General features: G+C 52.3%; 1 protein-coding gene across 3 annotated transcripts in view; it reads right to left on the bottom strand.

Annotated features, from left to right (window-relative positions):
• Positions 1-24,168, bottom strand: part of ARSG (arylsulfatase G) — a 129,020-nt gene that overhangs the window by 73,032 nt on the left and 31,820 nt on the right. For all 3 annotated transcript variants that reach the window (XM_075562140.1, XM_075562139.1, XM_075562141.1), the window contains one exon: positions 9,496-10,282. In XM_075562140.1, coding sequence (XP_075418255.1) covers positions 9,496-9,713 — 218 coding nt within the window. In that variant the 5' untranslated portion in view covers positions 9,714-10,282. The remainder of the gene's footprint in view (positions 1-9,495; positions 10,283-24,168) is intronic.

Here is a 24,168-nt window from a genome sequence, read left to right as displayed (position 1 = left end):
GGGGTGACTGACTGTTTTTTTTATAATAAAATGATAATAAGACCCCTAAAATAAACTAAAGTCAAACATAACCCGTCGTCAAGATAGGTTCTGAGCTTCCACTTAATTCTAGCCCCAATCCAAGAACAGGTAGTTCTTACGACATTGATGGCATGGCCGGCCCTGCTCCAGGCTCACCTTCATGGAGAGATCACTGAAGAGAAGGGCGCTACAGCAAAGTGTGCTCAAGAAAGCAGATGGTGCCAGGCTATCAACTGAAATAGTGTCTGGGGTCTTAAAGGCTTGTATGCAAACAAGCAGCCATCTAAGTGAGGGGTCAACTAAGTCCACCTTGAAGAAGCACACTAGTCTGTGTGAAGACAATAACAAAATCCAAATATGAGGAAGGGGAAAATATCAGAGCGTAAACTGTGAACACCCAACTTGTAGAAGATGATGGCGGAGAGTGGGAGCCAACTCCATCTGCAGATTAAACCCTTGCAATCAGACAGAGATTGTTGTAAAGTTGTTCCACGACAGAAATTTCTTCGCTGGCTTATTTTAATATTGCTGGTGGTGTTTTCTTTCTTACTTTTAATTTAATTTTATTAATTAAAATGTTCTGAATAAGGAATTGGGGAGGGAGCACTAGAACTGATTGTGATTATGTATATACAACTCGTTTTTAGAGCGACTTAACCATAGACGTGTATGCTGTGTGAATTTTTATATCAATAAAACTATTGAGGTGGGAGGGGACCCAAAGTCATTGTCAAGGTCTCCAAAACCTGGTAAGGAAGACCAGAGAACTGATGCATCTGGGTTCTGGTGCTGGCGAAGACTTGAATGAGACTGCAGGAAGAACAACCAAATCTGGCTGGGAAGAAATACAGCCAGAATGTTCCTTAGCGTCTAGGATGGCGAGACTGTGTCTCACGTGCTTTGAACATGTTATCGGGAGAGACCAGTCTCTGGGGGGAAAAAGACATGATGCTTGGTAAAATACAGAGTCACCAAATAAGCAGGCGCTCAATGAGATGGACGGACACAGTGGCTGCAGCCGTGGGCTCAAACATGACAGCGGAGAAGACAGCACGGGTCCAGGCAGTGTCTAGTTCTGTTGTACGCAGGGTCAGGGTCAGGGTCATGGTGAGCTGGAACTGACTCGACAGCACCTCACAACAGACACACAACACGGGAGCTTCCCAGGCAGAGAGCTGAAACCCACGAATGGATCTGAATGGGTTATGGTGTTCAAGATTGCTTTCCCTCAGCCCATGGGTTCCCGGGGTGGGGAGTGCGGGGGGAGGGGAGGGGATCTCCAAGCCCCCTTGTAAGCAGGCTCTGTCTCTGCCCTGCACACCTCCAGGGGAAGTAACCCGGAGTCCAACGTGGGTGACGTTGGATGCAGCCAGCGCGAGGCCCGTGCGGAGCTCAGACTGGCTCTCCCCAGTAGTCCCCCTTGGGAGGCACAACACTGCCCGTTCCTATGGGACACGGCTGGGGATCGGCACCGTCCAGTCCCAGCTGGTCCTCTTAGGTTCAAAGGGCTCAAACCACGATCCTCCCAGAACACTTCAAACTCCTGCCGCCGCCTGGAACACTCTGCTACAGTTCCCACGGGGTGGCTGCTTCTCGCGTCCGCTTCACACTACTTCCTTGAGGCCTCTCGGGACAGCCCCTCTCCACCTCACTTCCCGGTTCTCGCTGTCCCTGAGAGCATCGCACATTTGGGGGGCTGTGTCCTGGCTGGCTGCCGGGTGCCCTCAAGGAGAGTGGAGCTCCAAGAGAGCCGGGGTGTGTCTGCACCCTCACCGTTTCCCTGGGCTCAGAGTGGTTCTGAAACACACCCATGGCTCTTAAGGGGGCCGGGCCTTCCAGGAAGGCTGTCTCCACCGTTGGCCATTTCTGTCCTGAACACTCCCTGGTGAGAACCGGTTCTTCTGGCCTGCCGTGGCACGAAGACTTCATCTGGTTATGGAAACATCGAGGTGGCCGCATCAGGAATCACCCGCCCCCCCACCTCCCATCATTCATCTTTCCATGCTTCCCCTCCAATGGATACACACACCCCTTCATCTGTGAGCTCCTGGTTCAGTCCAGCCAACCACACATCAGGTGCTGGGGAGCTACAGGGATGAGAGTCTCCAGAGAGCTTACGTCCTGGTGTCAAGTATTCAGGGACGCGAGGGTGCATCAGCGTGAGCCAAGCGCCATCTGAGAAATGCGTAGGTGCTCTGGGAGGCAGAGTGAAACAAGGGTTCAAAGCCTCAAAGCCTGGTCCTGCAAGTCAGGTCCCTGTGTGTCCAAAGCCCCAGGGGGTCTCTAGTGTGAGACTAGACAGGTGGCTTCACCTTCAGCCTCAGTCTCATCTGCAGCACCGCCTCGGTCAGACCCAGCGTGCCAGGCTGCCGTGGGGCTCAGGGAGGTGATGTACAGAAGGCACTTGGTATGGGGCCCTGCATGGAGTCGTTTTGTTCAAAAACCAAACACTCATGTTCATCAGTCAACACAGTTCGTCATCGTTGGCGAAGGGGCAGACAGAGAACATTCCAGAAAGGGAGCGGTGGGCAGGGCAGGAACGGTTGGAATTCCAACGGTGACTGTCACTTGCCTGCTGCTGGTCCTGGGCTGGCCTTTCGTTCACTGCCAGGTCGGAGGTCACCTCTACCTCAGCATGTGCAGAACCACACTCAGCATCCTCCCTCAGGAGCCTGCTCTCTCCGCCCCCGCTACTCCCTAGGTCAACCCAGCCTGAGACTGAGGCATGGTCTCCAGCTTCGTCCCAGAGTACCCACAGGCATTACGTGTATGTTTGTCTGGTGCTCTTGTTGTTCGGTGCGTCAGCCCTGCTTCTTCCTGAGCTCGAGCCCCCCGCCCTGCAGCCCCCATGTTGCTCTGTCGCCTGGAGGGCCTTCCCTTTGTCTCGGCCCTCTCCTGTACCAGGCATGGTGTCCTTCTCCAGGGACTGGTCTCTCCCGACAACACGTCCAAAGCACAGGAGGTGCAGCCTCGCCATCCTTGCCTCCAAGGAGCACTCTGGCCGGACGTCTGGCAAGACAGATGTGTTGGTCCTGCCAATATCCTCCGCCAGCCCCACGATGCACGCACCAGTTCTTCTCCGGTGTTGGGCTTATGATCATGAACATCGCTGCCATTCCTAATCGGGTGACCAACGTCAAAGTTGGATCAGGATTCCCATCTTACAGATGAGTGCGATTCTCAACCTGTGGGTCGCGACCCCTTGGGGGGGGTTGAACAGCCCTTTCACAGGGGTCGCCTGATTCATAACAATAACAAAATGACAGTGATGAAGTAGCAACACAAATAATTTTATGGTTGGGGAGGGGTCGCCAGCCAGGAGGAACTGTATGAAAGGGCTTGGCATTAGGAAGGTTGAGAACCACTGCTCTCAGGCCTGTCTAATTGATTGCTGGACCACGCAGAAGACTGAAGGGCCATACACTGAGAAAGTAGGAGAGCTAGCATTTGAACCCGATCTGCCAAACCCGATCTTCTTTCCAGCCTTGAGTCACATGAGGGAAGCTGGCTGCAGCCCTGTGTTACGGGAAGTGGTCTTCCACTGGGCAGGCCCCGAGACACTTGTGATGGTGCCAGCCCCGAGGGCGTGACTCATAGCCACGTGAACCACGTGAGTCTGGAAGAGACGTGGCGTACCCGTGTCCCAGCTAACTTCCAAGAGCGGGCCCAGGAAGCCAGCGCGTCAGCTCCATCAGCCTGTTTGCACTTTACATGGGAAATCGGAACCCAAAGTGTGGCCTGACGGGCGCGGGGTCAATCCCACGGCAACTCACAGTGACCCACAGTGCGCATCAAGCAAAGTGAGGCCCGGCCCTCCCCATGCCACGATTGATCGTGGATCAGGCTGTTTGGTTCTGACGGACTGATTTTCAGGAGATGGCAGGCAATTCTTCTTAGACCTTCTCAGTCTGGACGCTGCTTTGAAACTTGCTCAGCATCCTGGCAACATCTGGGCTTCCCGTGCAGTTGACAGACGGGTCAGGGCTACCTATGTGGTGCCCCAGAAGCAGGAATCAGGCCTGGGTCTCACATTTCAGAAGGCCTGAGTTCTACCCCTGGAGGTCCATGCCACAACACACTGTCACTGAGTCGATTTTGACTCATAGCCTCCCTACGGGGACAGAGTAGACCTGCCCTGTGGGTTTCAGAGACTGCCAAGCCTCGTCTTTCTTCTGTGGAGCATCTAGTGATTTCGAACCGCTGGCCTTGAGGTGTGCAGCATGGCCCGTAGCCCACCATGCCGCCAGGACTCCTTTGCGGGGATTCAACTGATCGTGGAACAATTCCGTCCATTTGCTGAGCCGGTGGACTGAACCTTAGCAGCAGGGCTGTGCTGATCCAAAGATGCTGACCACGTCCCTCTGGCCCCGGCAGTGTCAGGGATGCAGCAGTCGCCTGAAGGTATGACTCGCCCCTTCTCACAGGCTGCTCCGTGGCTGTCTCTCGGCCGACAGGTGAGCACCGGGAACAGCCAGAGAATGTTTTTTGCAGCATGATGTAGCTCGGCGCTCCTTCACAGCGGTGAGCTCTCCGGCGGTGAGGCTTAGGGCTGCGACTCCACCAACCCCCGGGAACGAGCAAGCAAAACTCGATGAGAAAGGCCAGGTGGGCCGATTGGAGAAATAACAAGATTCGCCTGGTTGCCCCTACTCACGGAAGCCAAAGCTTGCTTCACACTCAGTCCCCATGCCAAAGCACGCTACGCTGCGAAATCAAACTCGGAGACCATCTTGTTTACTTGTGTGGTGGAGTAAGATGTCTTCACGTGGCTCTTCTCCCCAGGCCTCCGTAAGGCCACCAAGTGACTGGGTGGGACTACGCAAATAGGGCGCGCGTGTGACAGTCACAGAGAGTCCGTTTGGATTACCAGAAGGCGGAACCAACTTTGAGGCAGGAAGAGACACATCCCAGACGCACTGGAAGAAGAGATGCCTGAGCAGCACGTTTGAGATCTCGCTGAAGTGGCTGCGGCCGAGACCAGAGGCACCGGAGGCTGCAGCAAGGAGACCGTGAACCGGAACAGAGGAGCAGCGCTGAGACTAGGAGGCTGTGAGGCCTAGCACCGGGCTGGCTTCCTGGTCCACGGAGGCAGAAGCCACGTGTCCCCGTGGCTGACAGGCTGAGGCCTGGAGGGAGACGTGGCTGCTGGCTGAGGCAAGGTGTCGCTGGGGCCCCATGATGGCCCCCCGACCATTTACTGCTCCTGCTTTTCAGTAACCTGCTCCCGTCTCTAAACACCGCCCCCCACCTTTCATTGTGAGTATTGTCGGTGACTTCTGTGTGACCACTGCAAGGGAAGTGTTGAACCCAGCACAGAAGTAGAGTGTTGTGGGGAGGAGTGGTGGGTGTCAGACTAGGCGGAGAAGGATGGAGGGTGGACGCATGCCTGACCCCTGCCTCTTGGCTGTGGGGAAGCCAGGGGAGGTCAGCTATGGTCATGATCCACTCTGTTTAAACGCCCAGTTTGGCAAGTCTTTGGAATAAACTGATCATAACCCACCTCTCCTTCCTGTTCCCTCCACCCCCCCAAAAAACCCAAAAACAATTAACAACACTCCATTCGGTCTGAAGACCCTGCTGGCAGGTCACCCTAACCCCACCTCCTCCAGGCTGCACTTGGTGGGGGCTAATTAATAAGCAATAAAACGGCCTTGCACTTTGGAAAGCTGCTTTGTTTGAGCCCCGATCTATCTGGGCAGGCTCAGGCTGGTTCATCCGCAGGGGTCCTAATTAAAGGCTGAAAATAAATGGTGAGGCAAAGCTGGAGAGGCAGCGCCAGACGTCACAGCAGCCCTGAGGGCAGGCTGATGAAGGCCCGGTCAGACAGAGCGACCTGCCATGGCATAAATTACTCCGATCAGAACCCAGGCTGCTGGCGCTGGGAAGGCGGCCACCAGAGCCCCGGAGACACGAAATGCCGCAGAGTGAAGTGTGGCCGCATCCATCTACAAGGGACTTAAGACCGACGAGGAGACTTTCTGTGGCCGCACCCTAACCCGCCATGTGGAATGAAACCGTCTTTGCCCCGTGCTTCATTTCAAGGCTGGGGAGTGGATGGCGCTTTTGAAAGTCTGTTGCCGGGGCCTTGGTGCACCTGGGAGTCCCTGGTGGGCACAACTGGTCAACCACCTGGGCTCACCAGAAGTCTGGCTGTTTGCCTCCTCCAAGAGGCCCATGGGGGTGGGGAAGGCCCGGAGTAAGGTGGTACCCCAAGCCAAACCCAATCGCAACCTCCGCTGGCATTTCCAAAGCCGTACATCTTACCGGGAGCAGGCAGACTCCTCTTTCTCCCGCGGGCTGGCTGGTGGGTTTGAACAGCTGATCTTTCCAGTGCGTGGCACCGTGCAAGCCCTCAGCCGCAGTTAGCTCCTGTTGCAACTGGTGTGTTGATTCAGACCCGGAGGGTGGCCCAGTGGGCCAGCAGCCCCAGGAGTCCCTTGCAGACCACCCACGCAGGGCCACTGCTCCCTGGGAACCCAGCTCCTCCTTGCTGGATGAATCATGTGAACCCTCATCTTGCGAAGTTGTGGCTCCATGCTGGCCATCCAATGGACAGTCATTGTGTATGACGAAAGTAAGGTGCCCGGGGGCCTCAGCATGAACTAACCCAAAAGCTGATGGCTTAAGCCCACGTAGCGGCTGTGCGGGAGAGAGACCTGGCAAACTGCCTCCACAAACAACGGCCGGGCAAACCCTATGGGACAGTTCTAACCCTTAATACCTGGAGCAGCCGTGAGTCACAATCCACTCAGCAACCTCGCAACAGAGTCACAACCACAAACATAACAAAAGCTAGCCTGTATCCGTCATTGCCTTGGGTACATCTGCTGCACACCACCTCCGGAAGGCACTGATAAGCATGGCTGTTACTTTGAGGGCTAAGGTGTGCCTGACCCAAGAGTATGAACTGGAGAAAATCAAGTCCTTCCGTTAAGGACTTAGAATCTCTGAAACCCACAGAGCAGTTCTACTCCTCCCAGAGGGTCGAACTGGCTCACATAGGCCCTGAACGGACTTTCCAGCATCCTACAAACTCAGTGATGTTGTCCCCAAGAAAGGAGGAGGGAGGTGAGGCTCAGAGATGAAGCAGCCTGCCCATGGTCTCGCAGGGAGACAGCAGAAGAGATCAGATTCCACCCCAAGCAGTCTAGGCTCGAGTCCACCCTCTTAAGTACCACCCCAGACAGGGCCTGCCTCGGGCCCCTGCAGGCAGCCAGTGGTGCGGTGGGTTAAGTGCTACTTTCCTTCTGTTTAAGTAACGGGCCCGGTATTTCCCCATCAACCCGCTGACAACCAAAGTAGGAGGGTTTGGGGAACCATTTGGCAACCTGGGGCCCTACGGATCTGGGAAATGCTATAGACTCACTCTCTCCCCGGGGGCTGGGGGGAGGGGATTCCAGCATACGGAATGTAGGCAGGCATTTCAGCACCTCTTAGACTCCTAACAAATATTGGTGAATTGCCAGCTCTGTGCCAGGGAGCACTGGCGGCCTTAGCGGCAGAGAATTCCAGTCCTCCATCTAGGTGTGCCCTGGATTCTATTTTTAGCCAAAGTGCCTCCTGGGAAAACCCAGCAGTCATCAGTGAAGGTTCTCGTGTTGCTATGGTGCCAACCTGGTTCAAAGCAGAGCTGCCAGACTCAGAGAGACTAGGAAGGAAGGCCTGGCAATCTATTTCCATAAAGCAGCCAAGAACCTCCTTATGGATCTCAAAGGTCTGATCTGGGGATGGGTGGGCAGTACTTCCTTTCACTGTGCATGGGATTGCCATGATTAGTAGGGATGGGGGTGGGGAGTGGGGGGCACTGACTCAGCAACAGCTGACGGTTCCTGCTTCGTGATATGGAGCTCAGAGCTGAAGGCGAGGAGCGTCATTAGCCAGAGAACAGCCCAACGCTCACTGTCATCGAGTCCCTTCAGAGTCACGGAAACCCTGCTGAGTCGAGCAGAAATGCTTCTAAGAATGTCTGAGACTGTTTAATTCTCAGACAGCCTCATCTTTGGACTGCAGAGCGGCTGGTGGGTTTGAACCACTGACCTTGCAGTTAGCAGCCCTTGGTGCTAACTCTGACACCAGAGCTGCTGTGAGGGAAGAAAAGAGGGGAGGATTGTGCGGCAGGATGGAGGAATCATCTGAGAGACACCGGGGGGAGGAGGGGTAGCAGTGAGCACAGCAGGAAGATGGGTGGCGAAGAGACCTTGTTTGGAGAATGGCCAGTCTTGTTAGTTGCCACAGAATGTCTTTGAAAGGTCGGGAGCCGAGGAGTGAATTTCTGGAAAGTTCTCCATGGCTGAGGAGAGCAGATGAGAGTGGAGTGAGACCAGTAGCAGGAACACCAGGCGGCCCGTATCCCAGAGGAAAAGCTGAGACTCAAGAATGACTCTGGAGATGCCCCACGCAATGCCCAAACGAGCCAGATGAAACCATTTCCACTGAGCCGACTGGAGACTTGAGCCCAAGTTGCCAGGACCCAAGAGGGTCCGTCCAACAACACTAGCCCGGGAAGAAAACCCACAAGCCAAGGGCTCGGACTCTTGATCTTCTGTAAGCAAGTTGGCCTGTCCGGACACACATCCCTTCCCTTCTGTGGTCCCTTCAAAGGCCCAGTGCGTCACACCTGCTTATCAATGTGAGCATCTGCCTCTAGGTGTGGTGCTATCTAGCTATTGTGTGAAGACAGTCTGTGTGTGTCCACTGTCCAGCTGACCATGAGCTGCTCTTCAAAGGTCACCTTCAGCCTTGAAGTCCCGGGCTCCAAACTGGCTGAGACATTAAAGGACCATCTGAACATTCCTTTAGACCTTTTTCCTCAGCCACACAGTGCATTCCTCAAGGTCAAGGATGCTCAACTCTGCATGCCCAGTTCCTAACATACACAATGAACGGTATCTGATTGAATGGATGGATGGATATGTGGATAGGTGGGTGGATGGATGGATGGATGGGTAGGTGGGTGGATATGTGGATATGTGGACAGGTGGCGAGATGGATAGATGGGTTGGTGGGTGGATGGGTGGATGGATGGAGGAAGGGATGGAGAGATAGAAGGATGGGTTTCTTCCTATGCTATATAGGCAATACTCATTTTTTTGCCCTTTGCAAACTGTGCTTTTTGCAAATTGAAGGTTTGTGGCGACCGCGAGCAAGTCTCTCGGCGCCACTGTCCCGACAGCATGTCCTCACTTTGTGTCTGTGTGTCCCACTTTGGGCAGCCTCGCGACATTTCAAGCACGTTCATAATGCGCTTGCACCCCCGGCAGAGCACATTCTGGCGTAAGCACAGCTTTCCTGCGTGCGGGGAAACCGAGAAATCGATGTGGTGTGCTTTACTGCCACGGTCTGGAACGGCCCCCCCCAGGAAATAGCTCTAAGGTTATGCCTGGCTGGGTGTCCAACCAAATAAAGACATAAGTCAATCTAATCAACACCTCTCAGGGGTTCCCAGGGTCAAACTCCAGAGTCTGCAAGACTCACCTCATTCCTTCGGAAGCCATCTTATCAAGGTTGGTCATGGCCTTCGCTTCAGCCCAGTTGGTGCTCAGATCACCCCACCCCATGTCATCGGCCAGGATGATGACAAAGTTGGGTCTCTGGCTCCCAGGTGTCCTATCGATGTGGAAATCCACAAGGGAGTAAAAAAATCCCAAGAAACTCAACCCCACCATCAAAACCTTTAGAAAAAGCCAGGCCATGGTGGTACGGAGAGGACCCCGTTCTCTGGGGGTGATGTAGGGCACCCCTAGAGGTGATTCCAAGAGTTCCTTTTGGGTCACTTTTGATGTTGGATGCTTTCCAAGAGCAGGAATAGGGTTTGTGAGAAGAGAGGGGGTGGGTGGGGGCAGCAGGGATACTGACAGTGAAGGGTTAGGGAGGCCAGGGGCTACTGAAATGACATCCCATTGGAAATCCTCCTTTGGGGTGGCCGGGATCCTTGCACTCCCCAACACTGGTTTCCCCCTGTGCCACCAGTATAATTCTACCAAGGGCAGAGTAAAATGACCAGTGATGTCCACGCAGCAGGGCTCGGTGCCAACAGCTCTCCTTCACTTGGGTTTGATGGCCCAGTTCATGTGGCACGGCCACTCAGAAAGTGACCTTCTGTGTTGAGAGGGAGGCTGGAGACGTAGCTTAGGCCCTGCATCTGCCTGGGATCCCAGCTGGCGCACACTGGCTCACATCTGCCAAACACCTGCATGTTCTAGAAGCCGCTGCTGGCCCCGATGCGCGTCCCCGTTCCAGCCGGCCCAGGGCTTCAGGTTTCCTGAAGGAGCAAAATTGGACAAGAAAACAGCGTCAGGGCGGCCAGGGCAGCTGTGTTGTAGTCGGTAGCTTAGGAAATAATCACTTTTCCATGCCAACAGATGGTTTCCTGCTCACTCAGCAAAGTAAGCGGCTCATCATTTCCCCACCTGAGAAACAGCAATGATCCTATCTGCCAGGGGCACGAAGTCACAGGACTGCACACAGCACCAGCGACCGTCTCTCTCCACCCACTCACTGCCCAGAAAGAAAGCCTGCCAGCACCCCAGCTCCGCTCCCTCCCCCCACCCTCAGCCCCATCACCACCCCTCCCTGATTCACAAAGGATATTCCCAAGCTAGCCATGGCCTTATCAAACCCATTGGAAATTCCAGGGGAAACAATGAGGCCCTATCTATCACCAAGAGTGGAGACTTGGTAGCAGGCAAGCCGTGAACGATATCGCCATAGGAGAGCCTTGATAGAATTAATTTTAGAAAAAAAAAAATCTTTAAAAGCAAATGGCGCTATGTGGGTCTTTACTGCACCATTTTAATTTTGCTGTAGGTTGGCAGTATATATATAAGAAAAGGACACTCTTTAGATCCTGATAGTGTCGCCTTTAATAAGAAAAGCTAGGGCCACCCGAGACCCGTGCTTCCCACACTGGAATGTACGTAGGAATCAGCTGGGGAGTGGATCCACACGCATCTGCAGTAGGAATGCCGGGGGCTGGGACTGAAACTCCTGGGTGAGTCTACACTGATAGCCCTTGGACCAGCCTTGAGTAACAAAAGGCGAGAAAACAAAACCATCCTGAGTCTGGTCTTAGAAGAACAGAGAAACTGCTTGGCCTGCATGAGCCTGACTTCGCTTCTTCGTGGACAAGCCCAGCAGCAACGAATCAAATTAAGGTCTTTGTTTTGGGTTGTTTCTGTTCAGATTGCTTTGAAAGACAGGAATTAAAGGTTGCAAATGAAGCAGAAGCTAAAACCCTATTACTCCTCCTTCACGTAAAGAGAGAGAGAAAGAGAGAGAGAGTGCTCTTGCTGGCGAACAGGAAGGTTGGTTGTCTGAACCTACTCAGCTGCTCTGTGGGAGAAAGAGACCCGTGATATTCTTCTACAAAGATTATGGAATGTGTGGATGTGCTTTATACAATTGATGTATGTATATGTATGGATTGTGATAAGAGTTTTATGAGCCCCTAATAAAAAATAAAAAAAGAAAAGTTGATCAATGAATGTACAAAGGTGCTTTACACAATTGATGTATATATGAATTGTTATAAGAGTTTTATGAGCCCCTAATAAAACAATTTAAAAAAAAGATTATTGTCACTGTGTCTTGGTTGTAATCTTTATGGAAGCGGTCACATCCTTCGCCCATGGAGCAGCTGGCGGATTCAAACCACTGACCTTGTGGTTGACAGCAAAGCACTTAACCTTTGAGCCATCGGAACACCGTAATGATTGCAGTCAAGAAAACTCACTGGGTCTGTTCTACTCTATCGCATGAGGTCTCAGTGAGTTGGAATTGACCCAAGAGACCCAGGAATGAGTGTTCTGGACCACGTACGAGCCTCAGTTGAATATTCAAGCGATGGAGGAGATGAAAGGAGAACCCATGAGCAACACACAAGCATGTTGCTAGGACTGGGCTTCCAGCACACGCTACCCCAGCTCTGGGGCCCAACTCTGGAGGGAGGACAGGCCAGCTGGCCAAGCCAGCCACTCAAGCAATGGTCAGCCCAAGTGGGTGGGACAGGCTGGAGGTATGTCAATTCTGGAAGACCTGGCTCAGCTCCAAAGGATGGGCAGGAGGTCCAAGCAAACAGTCCTGGTGACCTGGCGGCCAATGAACCCATTGTTCACAAATGCAAATTCTTGCTTCTCCCCAAAGGAGTTGTTCTTTCAGACTCAATTCGAATCAACTGATCTTTGTTGATCTTGAGGCCCCAAAGACTTCTAGAAGAGTCCACGCACAAAGAGGTGCTTAACCAACACTTGCTGACTGGCTGGTTGATTCCCAGCCTCCTTCTCTTGGCTTTGGACCACGAGCAGCAGTCACGGGAGGCTTTGCTTCGTAAAGCACCTTAGCTTGGAACACTGGAGTAGCCTCATTCCTGGTCAATAATCCACTTTGGAATGACCTAATGCAGAAGACTTGAGGTAAAAAAAAAGTCCACTTTAAGAAAGAAGCTGAAATTAAAGTGGGAATATAAACAAACAGATTTGGTCTTTCTGTAGAGTTCCGTGATAAAAACATGCCTTTGAGAATGTTTCAAAGGGAATCATTCATATTTGGAATGTTCATAGGATGGAAATAATTTAGCCAATGTTCCATTGCATTATTCTTCATGCTCACATCTCCAGAGACGTCTAATCCTCTATGTATCTATTAATTAAAGGAAAAATGCAAGCCAGGCATTCCAAGAATGGGCTCCAAGCTATGGATTTTGATTAAGGTCCAAGTTGAGATTGTGAGCTCAAATGCCCTGGAGAAGTTGACCCCAGTTTCTGCCCTCTGATCTCATCTGCTCTTACTTCAGTATTTTTTCTTTCTCTTTCTTTTTTTAAAAATCAAAAACTCTATTAATTAAGCTAAACTGTTATTTCGCTAAACAATAGCTTCATGGGATGATTTTGGTGAGTTTGTGTTAAGGATCGGTTCTGAGCGATAAATTCAGGGGTTCCCCCAGTCTCGATGAAAGCAGTAAATTTGGTTTCCATATGAAGTTGAAGTTCTGTTCCTGGATTGTGCTTCTTCTTGATCAAAGCATTCTTCTGGTCTCCTGGCAGAAAAGGCAGTGAAACCTGCAGTCTGTGTCCTTCACCATTTCCTGGGTTCCTTCTTCCTCTGCTGTCTCGGGTGAGTAGAGGTCATCTTTGCACCTTGGGTGGCCACTCAGAAGCTTTTGAGACCTCCTGTGCTACTCTCGCTGAGGAGGAAGGTCAACCATGTCTCTTTGCACCACCCTCTGATTTTCAGAAAGAAGAGGAGGCCTGGGTGAAGCAGACTCTTCTAGACTCAGGAACACTGAGGGAAACCTGGGAAAGAAAGCATTCACCCCTTGCTTGACCACCTCACTCAGCAAATCCCACCTGTCTCATCAGGACATAAGGACTAGTAGATGCTTGCTGAGCCCCCTGGTGCTGAGATGGTTAGTGTGAAGTGTCAACTTGGCTAGGCTGGGTTTCTCAGCAGCTTGACAGACATGCAGTAGTCACCCTCCGTTTTCCCATCATCCCGCATTCTGGGATCGGATGTAAGCAGCCAGGATTGGATGAGGACTTTCCTTCAGCATGTGGCCGGAATCCCATCCATTTGGGTCTTCTGGCGGAAGTCTCTCGCTCTGTCCCGCATTCATCTCTTGATCTGACCTTTGGTTCTTGGAGAAGCGTTGGGTTAGCCCCTGATGCACAGAATCCGGATTTGCCAGCTCCTGCCACCGCGTGAGCCTGCAGCCTGTCATCTGGCCTGAAGATTTGGAGTTCGTTGGCCCCCTGTAGTCATGTGAATTATGGGCAGTCTTCAGCCTATTGCCTGATCCCTGGATTTAAGATTTGCCAGTCCCTTCAATTGCATGAGCGATTTCTTTGAGGTGAACTTGTGTGTCAATTTCAAGAAATTAATCTGTTAACACACACACACAACCATGAGAGGATTTCAATAAGTCGATGGGAAATTGGAAATAAAAGACAATGGAATTTTCCCAAAAACTTCCTGAAGCCCCATCATGGATGCCTTTATATACACTGGTTTAGCTCCTCTAATTTGGCAGCCTGAACTTCAGTGGCCAATCCCCTTCATGGAGGGCTTGCATCCCTTTCTGCCGATCGCTGGGGTCCCGGGTGACCCCATGCACAACAGAACAAAATGTGCCCCCCCCTCTGTGACTGGCTGCAAATCGAACCTTGTGATCCATGGGGTTGTTGTTGGTTTGGGGGCTAGAGCACCAGGCCTTTCTCCCTAATCTGAAGGCTCTGCTGAAAGTGTCGGGCACGCGAGCGGAACATGTGCTTCTATTGACACACAGGCTGTGTATGACTCTGGCCACGGGTCCCCCCACACACCCCCACCTGCCAATAGAAGGTGAGGATTCTGCCACTGGGCCTTCACTGCCCACTCTCTCCTTCTCCATGACCCCAGCGTAGGGCAGGGCTGCTGTTATGCTGGGCTTTGTCCTCCCTTCGATTTCTGGGGTCACTTCTAAGGGCAATGACCAGCATGCAGGCTGCAGGCCAGGACGGAGACTGAAAGGGGCAAGACCACCTGAGGATTCGGTGGGCAGCCTCAGAACGGCCCCAAGCTAGAAGACTTGGGCTTCCTGAGTGGCTCAGCTCACCCCAGCACCTGACCCTGGCTCCCCATGGGCCCCTGCGGCAAACATCCACCCAGGGAACCTGGAAAACAGCTGAAATAGCAAGGAGGTCGCAGACCTTCCTGGCAGAAGGCTAGGGCTTTGTTGGTTTTCCAGAGACTTCGGATGAGCTGAGGCCAAAAGAGACAAAGCGGTGGGGGCGGGATCTCTGGGTGCAGAGGGCCGCGTTGGTTTACCCATCAAATGAGCGCATGTGCCCACGGGCTGACTGGGGGGCGGGGGGAGGGGCCGATGTCACAGTGCCTGTGCCCAGCAGGGCCTTGGCCACCAGCTGTCCCAGTGCAGTCTGAAATGATAGCGGAATGAATTCCTGCAGCCAGCCACTCAGTCGACAAAAGCACATTGAGTGTTGGTCCCTAACCTAGGCGCTGGGCTCACAGCAGTAAATGAGACAAATGAAAGCCCTGGTCAGCAGTTCAAAACTAGCAGCAGCTCTTTGGGAGAAAGCCTGGGCTTTCTACTCCCATGCAGTTACAGTCTCGGAAAATGCACAGGGGGTGCTATGAGTCAGCGTTGATGGCAGTGAGTGAGTATTTTCTCCAGGAGGAGGGGGTAGGGTGGGGTTGGGGAGGGGGATTAAAGAAGGAAAACATGTCATGAGAAATCAAAGCAGGTAAGCGTGTTGCAAGCGGGGTCTTAAAGCGCCTGAGCAGGCAGCTACAGAAGGTGCAACCAATGAGCCCTTCCTATCTGGAGAAAAGAAGAGAGGTGAGATTCTAAAGCCACAAGGAAACAGCCCAGGAGACAAATGGGTCACACAAACATCAGTCTCCACAGTCCCGAGGCCAGAAGAACCTAGCTGGTGCCCGGCTCCCACCCCCAAGTGCTCGGAAAAGGATCCTATCAGAAAGTCCTAGATAAGAAAGGGGGGAAACCACAATTCAAAAATCATTAAAGAGACTGGACTTACTGGTCAGAAAGGGACAGCGAGCCTCCCGTGGTGTACGGCCCTCTGTCACCCTTAGGGTCTGGGACCGAAGTCATTCCTGAGGTAGAGTACCCAACCACTTCAGATCAAAAGGATCAGCATTGGCCCAACGATGTTAGTTCAGTGGGCTGGGACAGCAGGAGGCTCAGGAAGCCCAGGGGGAAAGCGGGTAAGGCCCCATGGAGATGATGACATGAGATGTTGGATGTTCAACTGACAATCTACTCCGTCAACTTCCACCTTATTCGCAACGGAAAGTATTTTTAAAAAGGAAAGAAATTCAAAGCCGGCAGGAGACCCAGCGTGGGGGAGTGGGTAGGGGCAACATTAAAGAGGGGGGCCAGGGATGACCTGGCTGCAAAGGTGCCATTTGTAGGAAGAGCCACGGGCGCTAAGGAGTCAGCCCTGCAGTCAGCCCAGCAGGCAGAGCCACCAACAAGTGACAGGGTCTGGCCAGTTGGAGGAACAAGCAGGCAGCCGCTTGTTTGGAGGGGCAGTGGGCACAAAGAGCAAGTGCAGGGGAGTTGGGAGGAAATGAAAGTGCGCCTTCTTGGTTCTCCAGTGTCACTGCCGCCCAGTGTCACTGCCACAGAAACACGGCCACTGGGCGGGCAGCTTTGACAGACAGGCATTTCTTTGGTCCCATTAAAACTCACTGCCACTCCAACTCTAGCGACCCTGACACAAGGCTGCATTCGGCAGCAAGCTTTCTCTGTCTGTGTTCTCTGGACGCAGGTCCATGTCCCTTTTATCCTCAGCTCCCTGGGGACCTCCATGTGGCTTGGCAGCCCTCTTCTGCCAACTCTAACTCCTAGTCTGATTGCTTGCTTAAACTCAAAACCAAACCCAACCCAAGCCCACTCCCATGGAGTCCATTTCAACTCAGAGTCACCCTGCAGGACAGACTAGAGCTGCGGCCGAAGGCCTCTTGCTCAATGACATGATGACATCTGTTTGCCCCATCTCATTTCGAGTCTCCAAAGAGAGGGACTCAGACCACACCCTACACTCATTCTCCCTCATTAGCATAGCAAAGACAACCCAGTCCCAGATGGGATTCGAGCCAGAGGTTAAGATTCAGCATTCAATACACAACACGGAGTGGGAGGGCTGAAGACAGAATTCTCCTGAGTTTGAAATCCCAGAGAAGGGGTGGGATGTCGTCCCAGAATCCCTCGGGGCTGCTCTGTTGAGAAGGGGCAAAGGCTGAGCCAGCATCCTGGGGCCTATTGCATCAGCTCAGGTAAGTGCAGTGGGGAGGCGGGGCTAGGGGAGGCCAGCAGACAGCCTAGGGCAGTTCTCACATGGAGAGCATATGCCGGTGGCTTCCTTCGTACTTGCACCTCTCGGGAGGCAAGCCCTGGTGGCATGGCAGATAAAGCCTTGGCTGCTGGCTGAGACGTCTGCGGTTGACTGCCCCGCCCCTCCACGGGAGACGGACAGGCCTCTGTTTCCAGAAAGACACCAGTCTTGGAAGGTACAGCTCTATTCTACTCGGTCCTTACAGGGTCCCCATGAGCTAGGGTCCACTTGACAGCAACTGGGACTGGGTTTCACCCGGTATTTCTCCAACAGCACACGTTGTTGTTGTCCCTACGTTAATGTACAGAAGTTGAGAAACTCACGCCTACCCACGCTACGGCCAGATTCGACAACTACCTGTCAAGACAAGGTCTCTGGCCCGTCTGGTTTCATCTTGCTCCCTGGAATTCTCTCTCCTTCACCAGCACCCCCCCCACACAGAATTCCTTGTACGCAAGCCCCCACACCACATCATTTCATACATGCATACAAAGCGGCTTCAAACAGCTCTGGAAAACATGTCACGATCGTTCCATTCCACTTTTCCACGACCTCTTTTGAAACCGTACATCTGTGTCGCCCTCTAAAATATTGCCTGAGTAGAAGGGCCATCGATCACATTGGTGCCCGCTGCAAAGTGACCAGCAGTCCTTAATGGCAGTTGCCCTGGGAGGAGGGTCCACTCACAGCAGCTCCATGAGTAACACGTGGCCCGCTCGCCACCAGAACTGGGCTCCATCCGCGTTGGAGCAGACCTAGGCACCGGGAGGTTTGCAGAAGTAGATGGCCGGGTCGTCCTCCAAGTTTGGGGTAACTTTTTCCCTAACTGATGACCTTCTCATGTGGCCCGTCTTCCCTGCAAACTAGAGGTTTGTTGGTTTGGGGGTGAGCTCAAGATTCAGATTCAAGCTTCAGGGCAGGCCCCCTGTAAGCATCTCGTCTTTCTGTCACACCAAGCCAGAAGAGCTTTGTCTCATCCTGGTTAGTCGGTGGTACCTATATCAGAGTCTGCATTTTCACCTGGCTGGTTTTGCGTGAGAATGTTTCTCTGGAATGTGATCTACTAGTTTTCCTGTGCGGTGAATCATCCTGGCTCTTGATTTAATCCGGTGCAAATGGCTCATGGGTCCACGGTCCTAAATTACAGTCCACCTGGGGGCACGTCGGAAGAAAGGCTGAGTGACCTCCTCCTGGCAAGCCAGCCATTGGAAGCTCTATGGCGCGCAGGCGACTGTAACACCGGTGGGGTCACCATGACTTGGGGTCCACTCACACTCACTCACTGCCACCCTTCAGGACAGAGCAGACCTGGCCTTGTGGGTTGCAGAGGCTATAAATCTTGAACAGAGAGCCTTTCTTTCAGGAAGCAGCTAGTGGGTTTGAACCACAGACCTAGTAGTTAGCAATCCAATGTGTAACGTACTATGCCACAAGGGCTCCTTTGGAGTCGATTGGTCAACTTGAATTAAATGTCTTGGAGTCCATATTTGTGAGGCTCGGGCCAGGCCAGGGGTTGGAGCATAGGTTAAACAAAAATTTGGAGGAGAAAGAAAAAATGCTTCAATTCATAGGAGCGCAGGAACTTAACAAATTGTCTTCTTGGAGAGTTGATTTTGGGGGGTGTTAGCCTGTCTTCTGAAAATCGTATCCTTGATTCTGCTAGCCATCCAATAGCTGTGTGATCTTGGCCAAGTTACTGAACCTCTCTGTGCTCTCACTGAGTGCCCAGACTACCTGCTCTCCATGGTTTGGGGACTAAAGTGCTAACAGAGAGGAGGATGCTGGGGACGAAGTACCAGCTCAGCCCACAGCAGCCCTGATGCTGACAGCAAACCACTCTGACCTGAGATGGTGACACGCCCGGATCCTTGTCAGCTTGCTCTGCCGCTTGAGTCCCAGCCCCAGAGAAAGCAGAAGCTGCAAACACCCCTGTCACCCGACAAAAGGAACTGCCGAGTCATTCCTGCTAGCAATTTCCAAAGCCTTAAACTATGGTTCCTTGTTGTATAATGGCTTCACCTCCTGAACCAGATAGTGCCGGCTTGGCAGATGCTGCTGAGTGCTGGGTGCTCCTGGCGAGTGGGGACGGGTGGTGCCTGCCTGGTCTTGGCAAAAGGGACTCCATTTTAAATCCGGTGCCTTCAGCTTGGCTCTTAGAATTCACCTCTCATCGACCTCCCTGTCACTGACCTCCCCTGCTCAACCCCAAACACCTGGAACCGGAGTCAGAATGTTTTCTGAAGATAAGCACACTCCACTCTACCCATCCTGGACGTATAGAACTCTTCCCTGCTGAAGCCCTGGTGTGCACAGATCCTCCCCAGCTTTGATCCTTCCCAGGTGTGCCTGCCAGCAGGGGTATAAAAACGCAGCCTAAATTCCCCAAGGCGCGGTTTCAATAGCTCAATACCCTGAGTTGCTGAATCGGCCCGCAAGCCTCTCAATAAAGCCTGCTTCTAAACTTTGCCGATTGGATCTTTGGTCCTGTTTTGCGCCCCAGAATTCCTTACAGTGCCTACCAGCGCATGTGACTTTGGGTCAGGTGAAGAGTCAAGGTGTATGGTGCAATGTCAGAGACTCCCCTTGGGTTGTTGCCAGCTGAAAACGGACACGGTGCTTCAGTATGGGATGCTTCAGATCTAGGATATAAGTTCTGGGACGGCAAGGATGTTTGCCTGTGTTAGGTGCTGCGTACTCCTGGTACCCAGAGCCCTGGTGGTGCAATGGTTAAACATAAGACTGCTAATCGATAGGGCGGTGGTTGGAAGCCACCAGTAGCTCTGTCGGTAGGAGTCAGCCTCTGTGAAGACTAAACTCAAAATATCACTACCCTTGAGTCAATTCCGACTCGGTATTACAGGAGTAGAAAGCCTCATATGTGTTCCTTGGAGCAGCTGGTGGATTTGAACTGCTGACCTCATGGTTAGCAGCCCAACTCATAAGCTATGGGACAGTTCAAGCCTATGGGACAGTTCTACTCTGTAGCTCTATAGGGTTATTAGTTGGAACGGACTCAATGCCAATGGGTTTGGGTTTTTTATGGTTAGGGGTCCCCACAACATGAGGAACTATACGAAAGGGTCGTGGCATTAGGCAGGTGAGATCCACTGCACTAGCAGGAGCCCCGGTTGCCAGCAGTTTGAAACCAACAGCTGCTCCAAGGGAGAAAGACCAGGTCTTTGGATCCCATAAAGTTTTAGTCTCGAAAATCCACCGAAGAGGCAGTTCTATCCTGTACTACCAGGTTGCTGTGCTTCCCCATTGGCTGGATCGCAGTGAGTTTGAGAGGCAGGGGTGCATGTGCCTAAAGGGTTAACAGGGAGGCTTAACTTTGCATCTTGGCCTTGGAGTCCGGAACTTAGGAAGGTGAGGCCAGAGGACAATAGGTGTGTGTTTGGACAAGGTGTGGGGCACCAGCTGTTCCCTTTCCGCGTGGCCTGGGAAGGAGAGCCGGTTTTTTATTCCTTGAGTCCTGAGGGACATGGCAGGTGGGGCCGCTCCCCAAGTCCAAAGTGAGCCTGACTTCACCCGGCAAAGGCTAGCAGTCCCAAGTTCAGCCTGAACTGCCAAACCTGCCCCCACCAACATTTCCTGTCAGATTTTGTGACTCACGCCCCGTGCCACTTCCAAGTTTAGTGTAACCTGGATTCATTCCTAAAGAGTCCTCCGGGTGGCATAGTGGGTTAGTGTTACGACTAACTGTCAGGCTACCGGTTCAAAGCCACCACCCACCAAACTGCTCGCCGGGAGGAAGGACGAGGCTGTCTCCTCCCATAAAGATGTAGTCCCAGAATCCCTACGGGGCAGTGCTACTCAGAGAGTCAGAATGCACTAGACATCTGGCAGTGGGTTTGGTTTGTACCTATTCCTGAAAGCACCATGCTTCAAATGATTTTAATCTAAGATTTTTTTTGTTCTTTTCTTTACCACCTTTGCAACTCGCTTGAGGTATTTACAGAGGCCTCCCCAAGGAAAGCTCTGGTGAGTTAACAGCTCAAAACCACCGGCCGCTCCACAGGACAAAGATGGAGCTTTCTGCTCATCTTTCTGCTCACTCGCAGCCTCGGACACCCACAGGGGCCGTTCTACTCAGTCCCGTGGGGCCGCACGGAGTCACAATTGAGTCAATGTCAGTGAGCTGGGGGTTGTTTCGCTTGGTTTTAGCATTTTCCCTGAGATGAGGTTCTGTACGATTTTTCTATTGAAGGACACAGAGCTCCGGAACATTCCAGATGTAGGCTGAGCTGTCTGGGAGCAGGCTTCTTCGTTGACAGCAATGACATGTAATGGAGCATCCTGCCCAGTTAAAGGAGTCACCCCCAGGAAGAAGTCACCAACAGCACCAGGTGGCTGGGCGTGATAGCAGTCAGCTCATGGCAGGGCCCTGCCAGTCCGGTGGGGCAACACCCTCACACCCACAAACACAGTGGGCCCTCTCCTAGTCCCTTGGCTCCTGTGCTGCTAACCCCATCCGCACCTCCACTGCCTCAGTCTTCCTGTCCTGGCCTTTCCCACCTGTTCAGGGCCTCACCGATTTCCAGCCTCCACTCCCTGCAGGTACAGGTTGAAAAGAATTACAGCCAAGCGTTCTGGAGCCTCAAGAACGTTACCATCCAAGGGTCTGTGATGAAATTCCACAACCTTGTCATTCCATTTCTCCACCAGCTTTTTGAAGCCCCCTAGGACAGCCAGTTACCCACCAAGCAAGGGAAGTACCGGCTGGTCTGTGCTTACACATGGGCGCATCCACAAGGAGCGACTTCAAGACGTTTCATCCCATCCAGGATGCTACCTCCAGGCACAGTTGGCACCTGTGCCTCTCCCAACCGCAGAGCACCTTCCAACGGCATCAACGCCCTTTTAAATTTTACAATCCTGTTGGGTTGCTAGCCACAAGGTCCACAGTTCGAACCCACCAGCCGCTCCTTGAAAGAACCATGAGGTTTTCTGCTCCCGTAAAGACTTACAGTCTCGGAAACCCACAAGGGTGGTTCTGCTTAGTCCATAGGGTCGCTGTGAGCAGTCATAATTCACTCAGTGGCAGTGAGTGCGGTTTGTTTTGGAGGGCAGGGACGGAGCCTCCACCAAGCAAGGCCAGGGCAGGCTTTCTTGGGCTTTGTCACCCGTAGTGACAGATTCACACGTTTGTTTGCTTGTTTTTACTACCTCATGGCTCGAAAAGCCCAAGCAGATCACGTTTCTGAACAACCTGGCCCTGTGCAGCCTGATGGGGAGAGACTAAGGCCCAGCCTCTCTCAGAATCCCAAAATACCCCAAAGCGCCCCCCAGATCCTCTGGGAGCAGACAGCGTCATCTCTTTTCCTCAGTTAGTCACTGGTGAGCCATGCAGTATGCAATCCACCTGGCCACCAGGCTCCTCTGGACGGGCATCTGGATTTTAAGTCCTGTCCTATGGACACGGGGACTTCTGCTCTGCCAGGATGGCAACGTGAAAACAAGTGCAAATGATGAAAAGTGTTTACAAACCAGTCACTGAAACAAACAAAAACCCTCTTAGGAATGAAAAGATATGAATCTCCCCAAAAACTGAACTACAAGGTAATAGCACATCGCCATGTGTCAGGCACACGCCCCTCACATGTCCACTCTGTCTTGGTCTCAGAAGAGCCCTATGAAGTAGGAACTATTCTTAGTGTGCCCATTTGATAAATAGACTGAGGCAGTAGGGAAAAAAAACAAATTACTGAAAACTCCCTGTCATCAAGTTGATGCCTTCAGAGAGCAACCCGATGACGTCACCCACTAGTCACCAGGGCTCCCTTCTGCTGGGTTCAAACCAACCCAGGGCACATAGAGGGTGGAAGCTGGGCTGAGGTTGGATGCCCTCTCCCTGATACTATCTGACAATGTATCTCTTATGACACCATTCGCCATTCACACCCAATACACTGTGCTGGCTCTTGAGTTGTCCTGTCTCCCCACTCGATGGGACCACCCGGACGTCTCTATATGGACCGTGTTCAGCGGCCTTCAAATGCTGTAGCTTGGGAATCCTCTAAAAGACATTTGAAAAGTAGTAAACCTCCTTGTGCCACGTCAAGTTGGTTACAATGTTTCATTGTAACTTTAAGCAGAGGACAAAGAGAGCATTTCTGGTGTATGTGTAAATGCTGACTATAAAAATAAAGCCGTTAAACTCCCCTTTCAGGCCGATCCAGCACCGTATTAATGACAGAACAGTTTGTCATCTGGTCAGGAATTCTGTATCTCTTTGTTCTTTGGCTCGGAACTCCATTCAACTGGGGAGGATGGGGAGGTCCATGATCAAATTCTTGCCTCTTCTGTAGGAGAGTTACACATTGGACTCTTAACTGAAAGGTCAGCAGTTCAAAACCACCCGCTGCTCCTCAGTAGAAAGATGAGGCTTTCTGTTCTCATAAAGGGTTTCTGTTCTCATAAAGGGTTAGTCTCAGACTGGAAACACAGGGAATCCAGGACGGATGATCCCTTCAGGACCGGTGCTGAGAGTGGCGATACAGGAGGGTGGGGTGGAAAGGGGGAACTGATTACAAGCATCTACATATAAACCCCTCTCTGGGGAAAGGACAACAGAAAAGTGGGTGAAGGGAGACATCGGACAGTGTAAGATATGGCAGTATAATAATTTATAAATTAGGGTTCATGAGGGAAGGGGAGCGGGGAGGGAGGGTGAAAAAATGAGGAGCTAATGCCAAGGGCTTAAGTGGAGAGCAAATGTTTTGAAAATGATGAGGGCAATGGATGTACAAAAGTGCTTTACACAATTGTTGTATGTATGTACGGATTGTTATAAGAGTTGTATGAGCCCCCAATAAAATGATTTTTTAAAAGGGGATGGGTTTAGTCTCAGAAAGCTGCAGGGGCAGCTCTACCCTGTCCTATGAGGTCGTTATGAGTCACAATGGGCCTGATGGCAGTGAATTTGTTTTATGGGGGAGACAAGTCAGATTCCCTGTCAATGTGCCTCACGCACACACGCACGCCCGTCAGTGGAGCTCTGCCTGGTGCTATGAGGTTTTCATGGAGCTTCCAGACTAAGACAAACTAGGAAGAAAGGCCTGGTGGCTACTTTCATACATCAGCCGATGAAAAGCCAATGGAGCACAAGTACCTTGTCCACAACCGATGGTGGGGACAGCATGGTTCCCCGCAGGGCTTGGCTCGTTCATGTCTGGGGTCACCATGCATTGTCACCAACTCAGTGGTGGCAACCAACAACAACCATCTGCACGTATATGTCCCACAGTATTTTAATGGCTACCTTACCCTACCTGCCTGTAATACAAACCTTGTG

This window comes from Tenrec ecaudatus, chromosome 10 (genome assembly GCF_050624435.1).
Source record: "Tenrec ecaudatus isolate mTenEca1 chromosome 10, mTenEca1.hap1, whole genome shotgun sequence".
NCBI lineage: Eukaryota > Metazoa > Chordata > Mammalia > Afrosoricida > Tenrecidae > Tenrec > Tenrec ecaudatus.
Note: the sequence above shows the minus strand (reverse complement) of the source record. Positions and strands in the feature narration are given on the sequence as shown.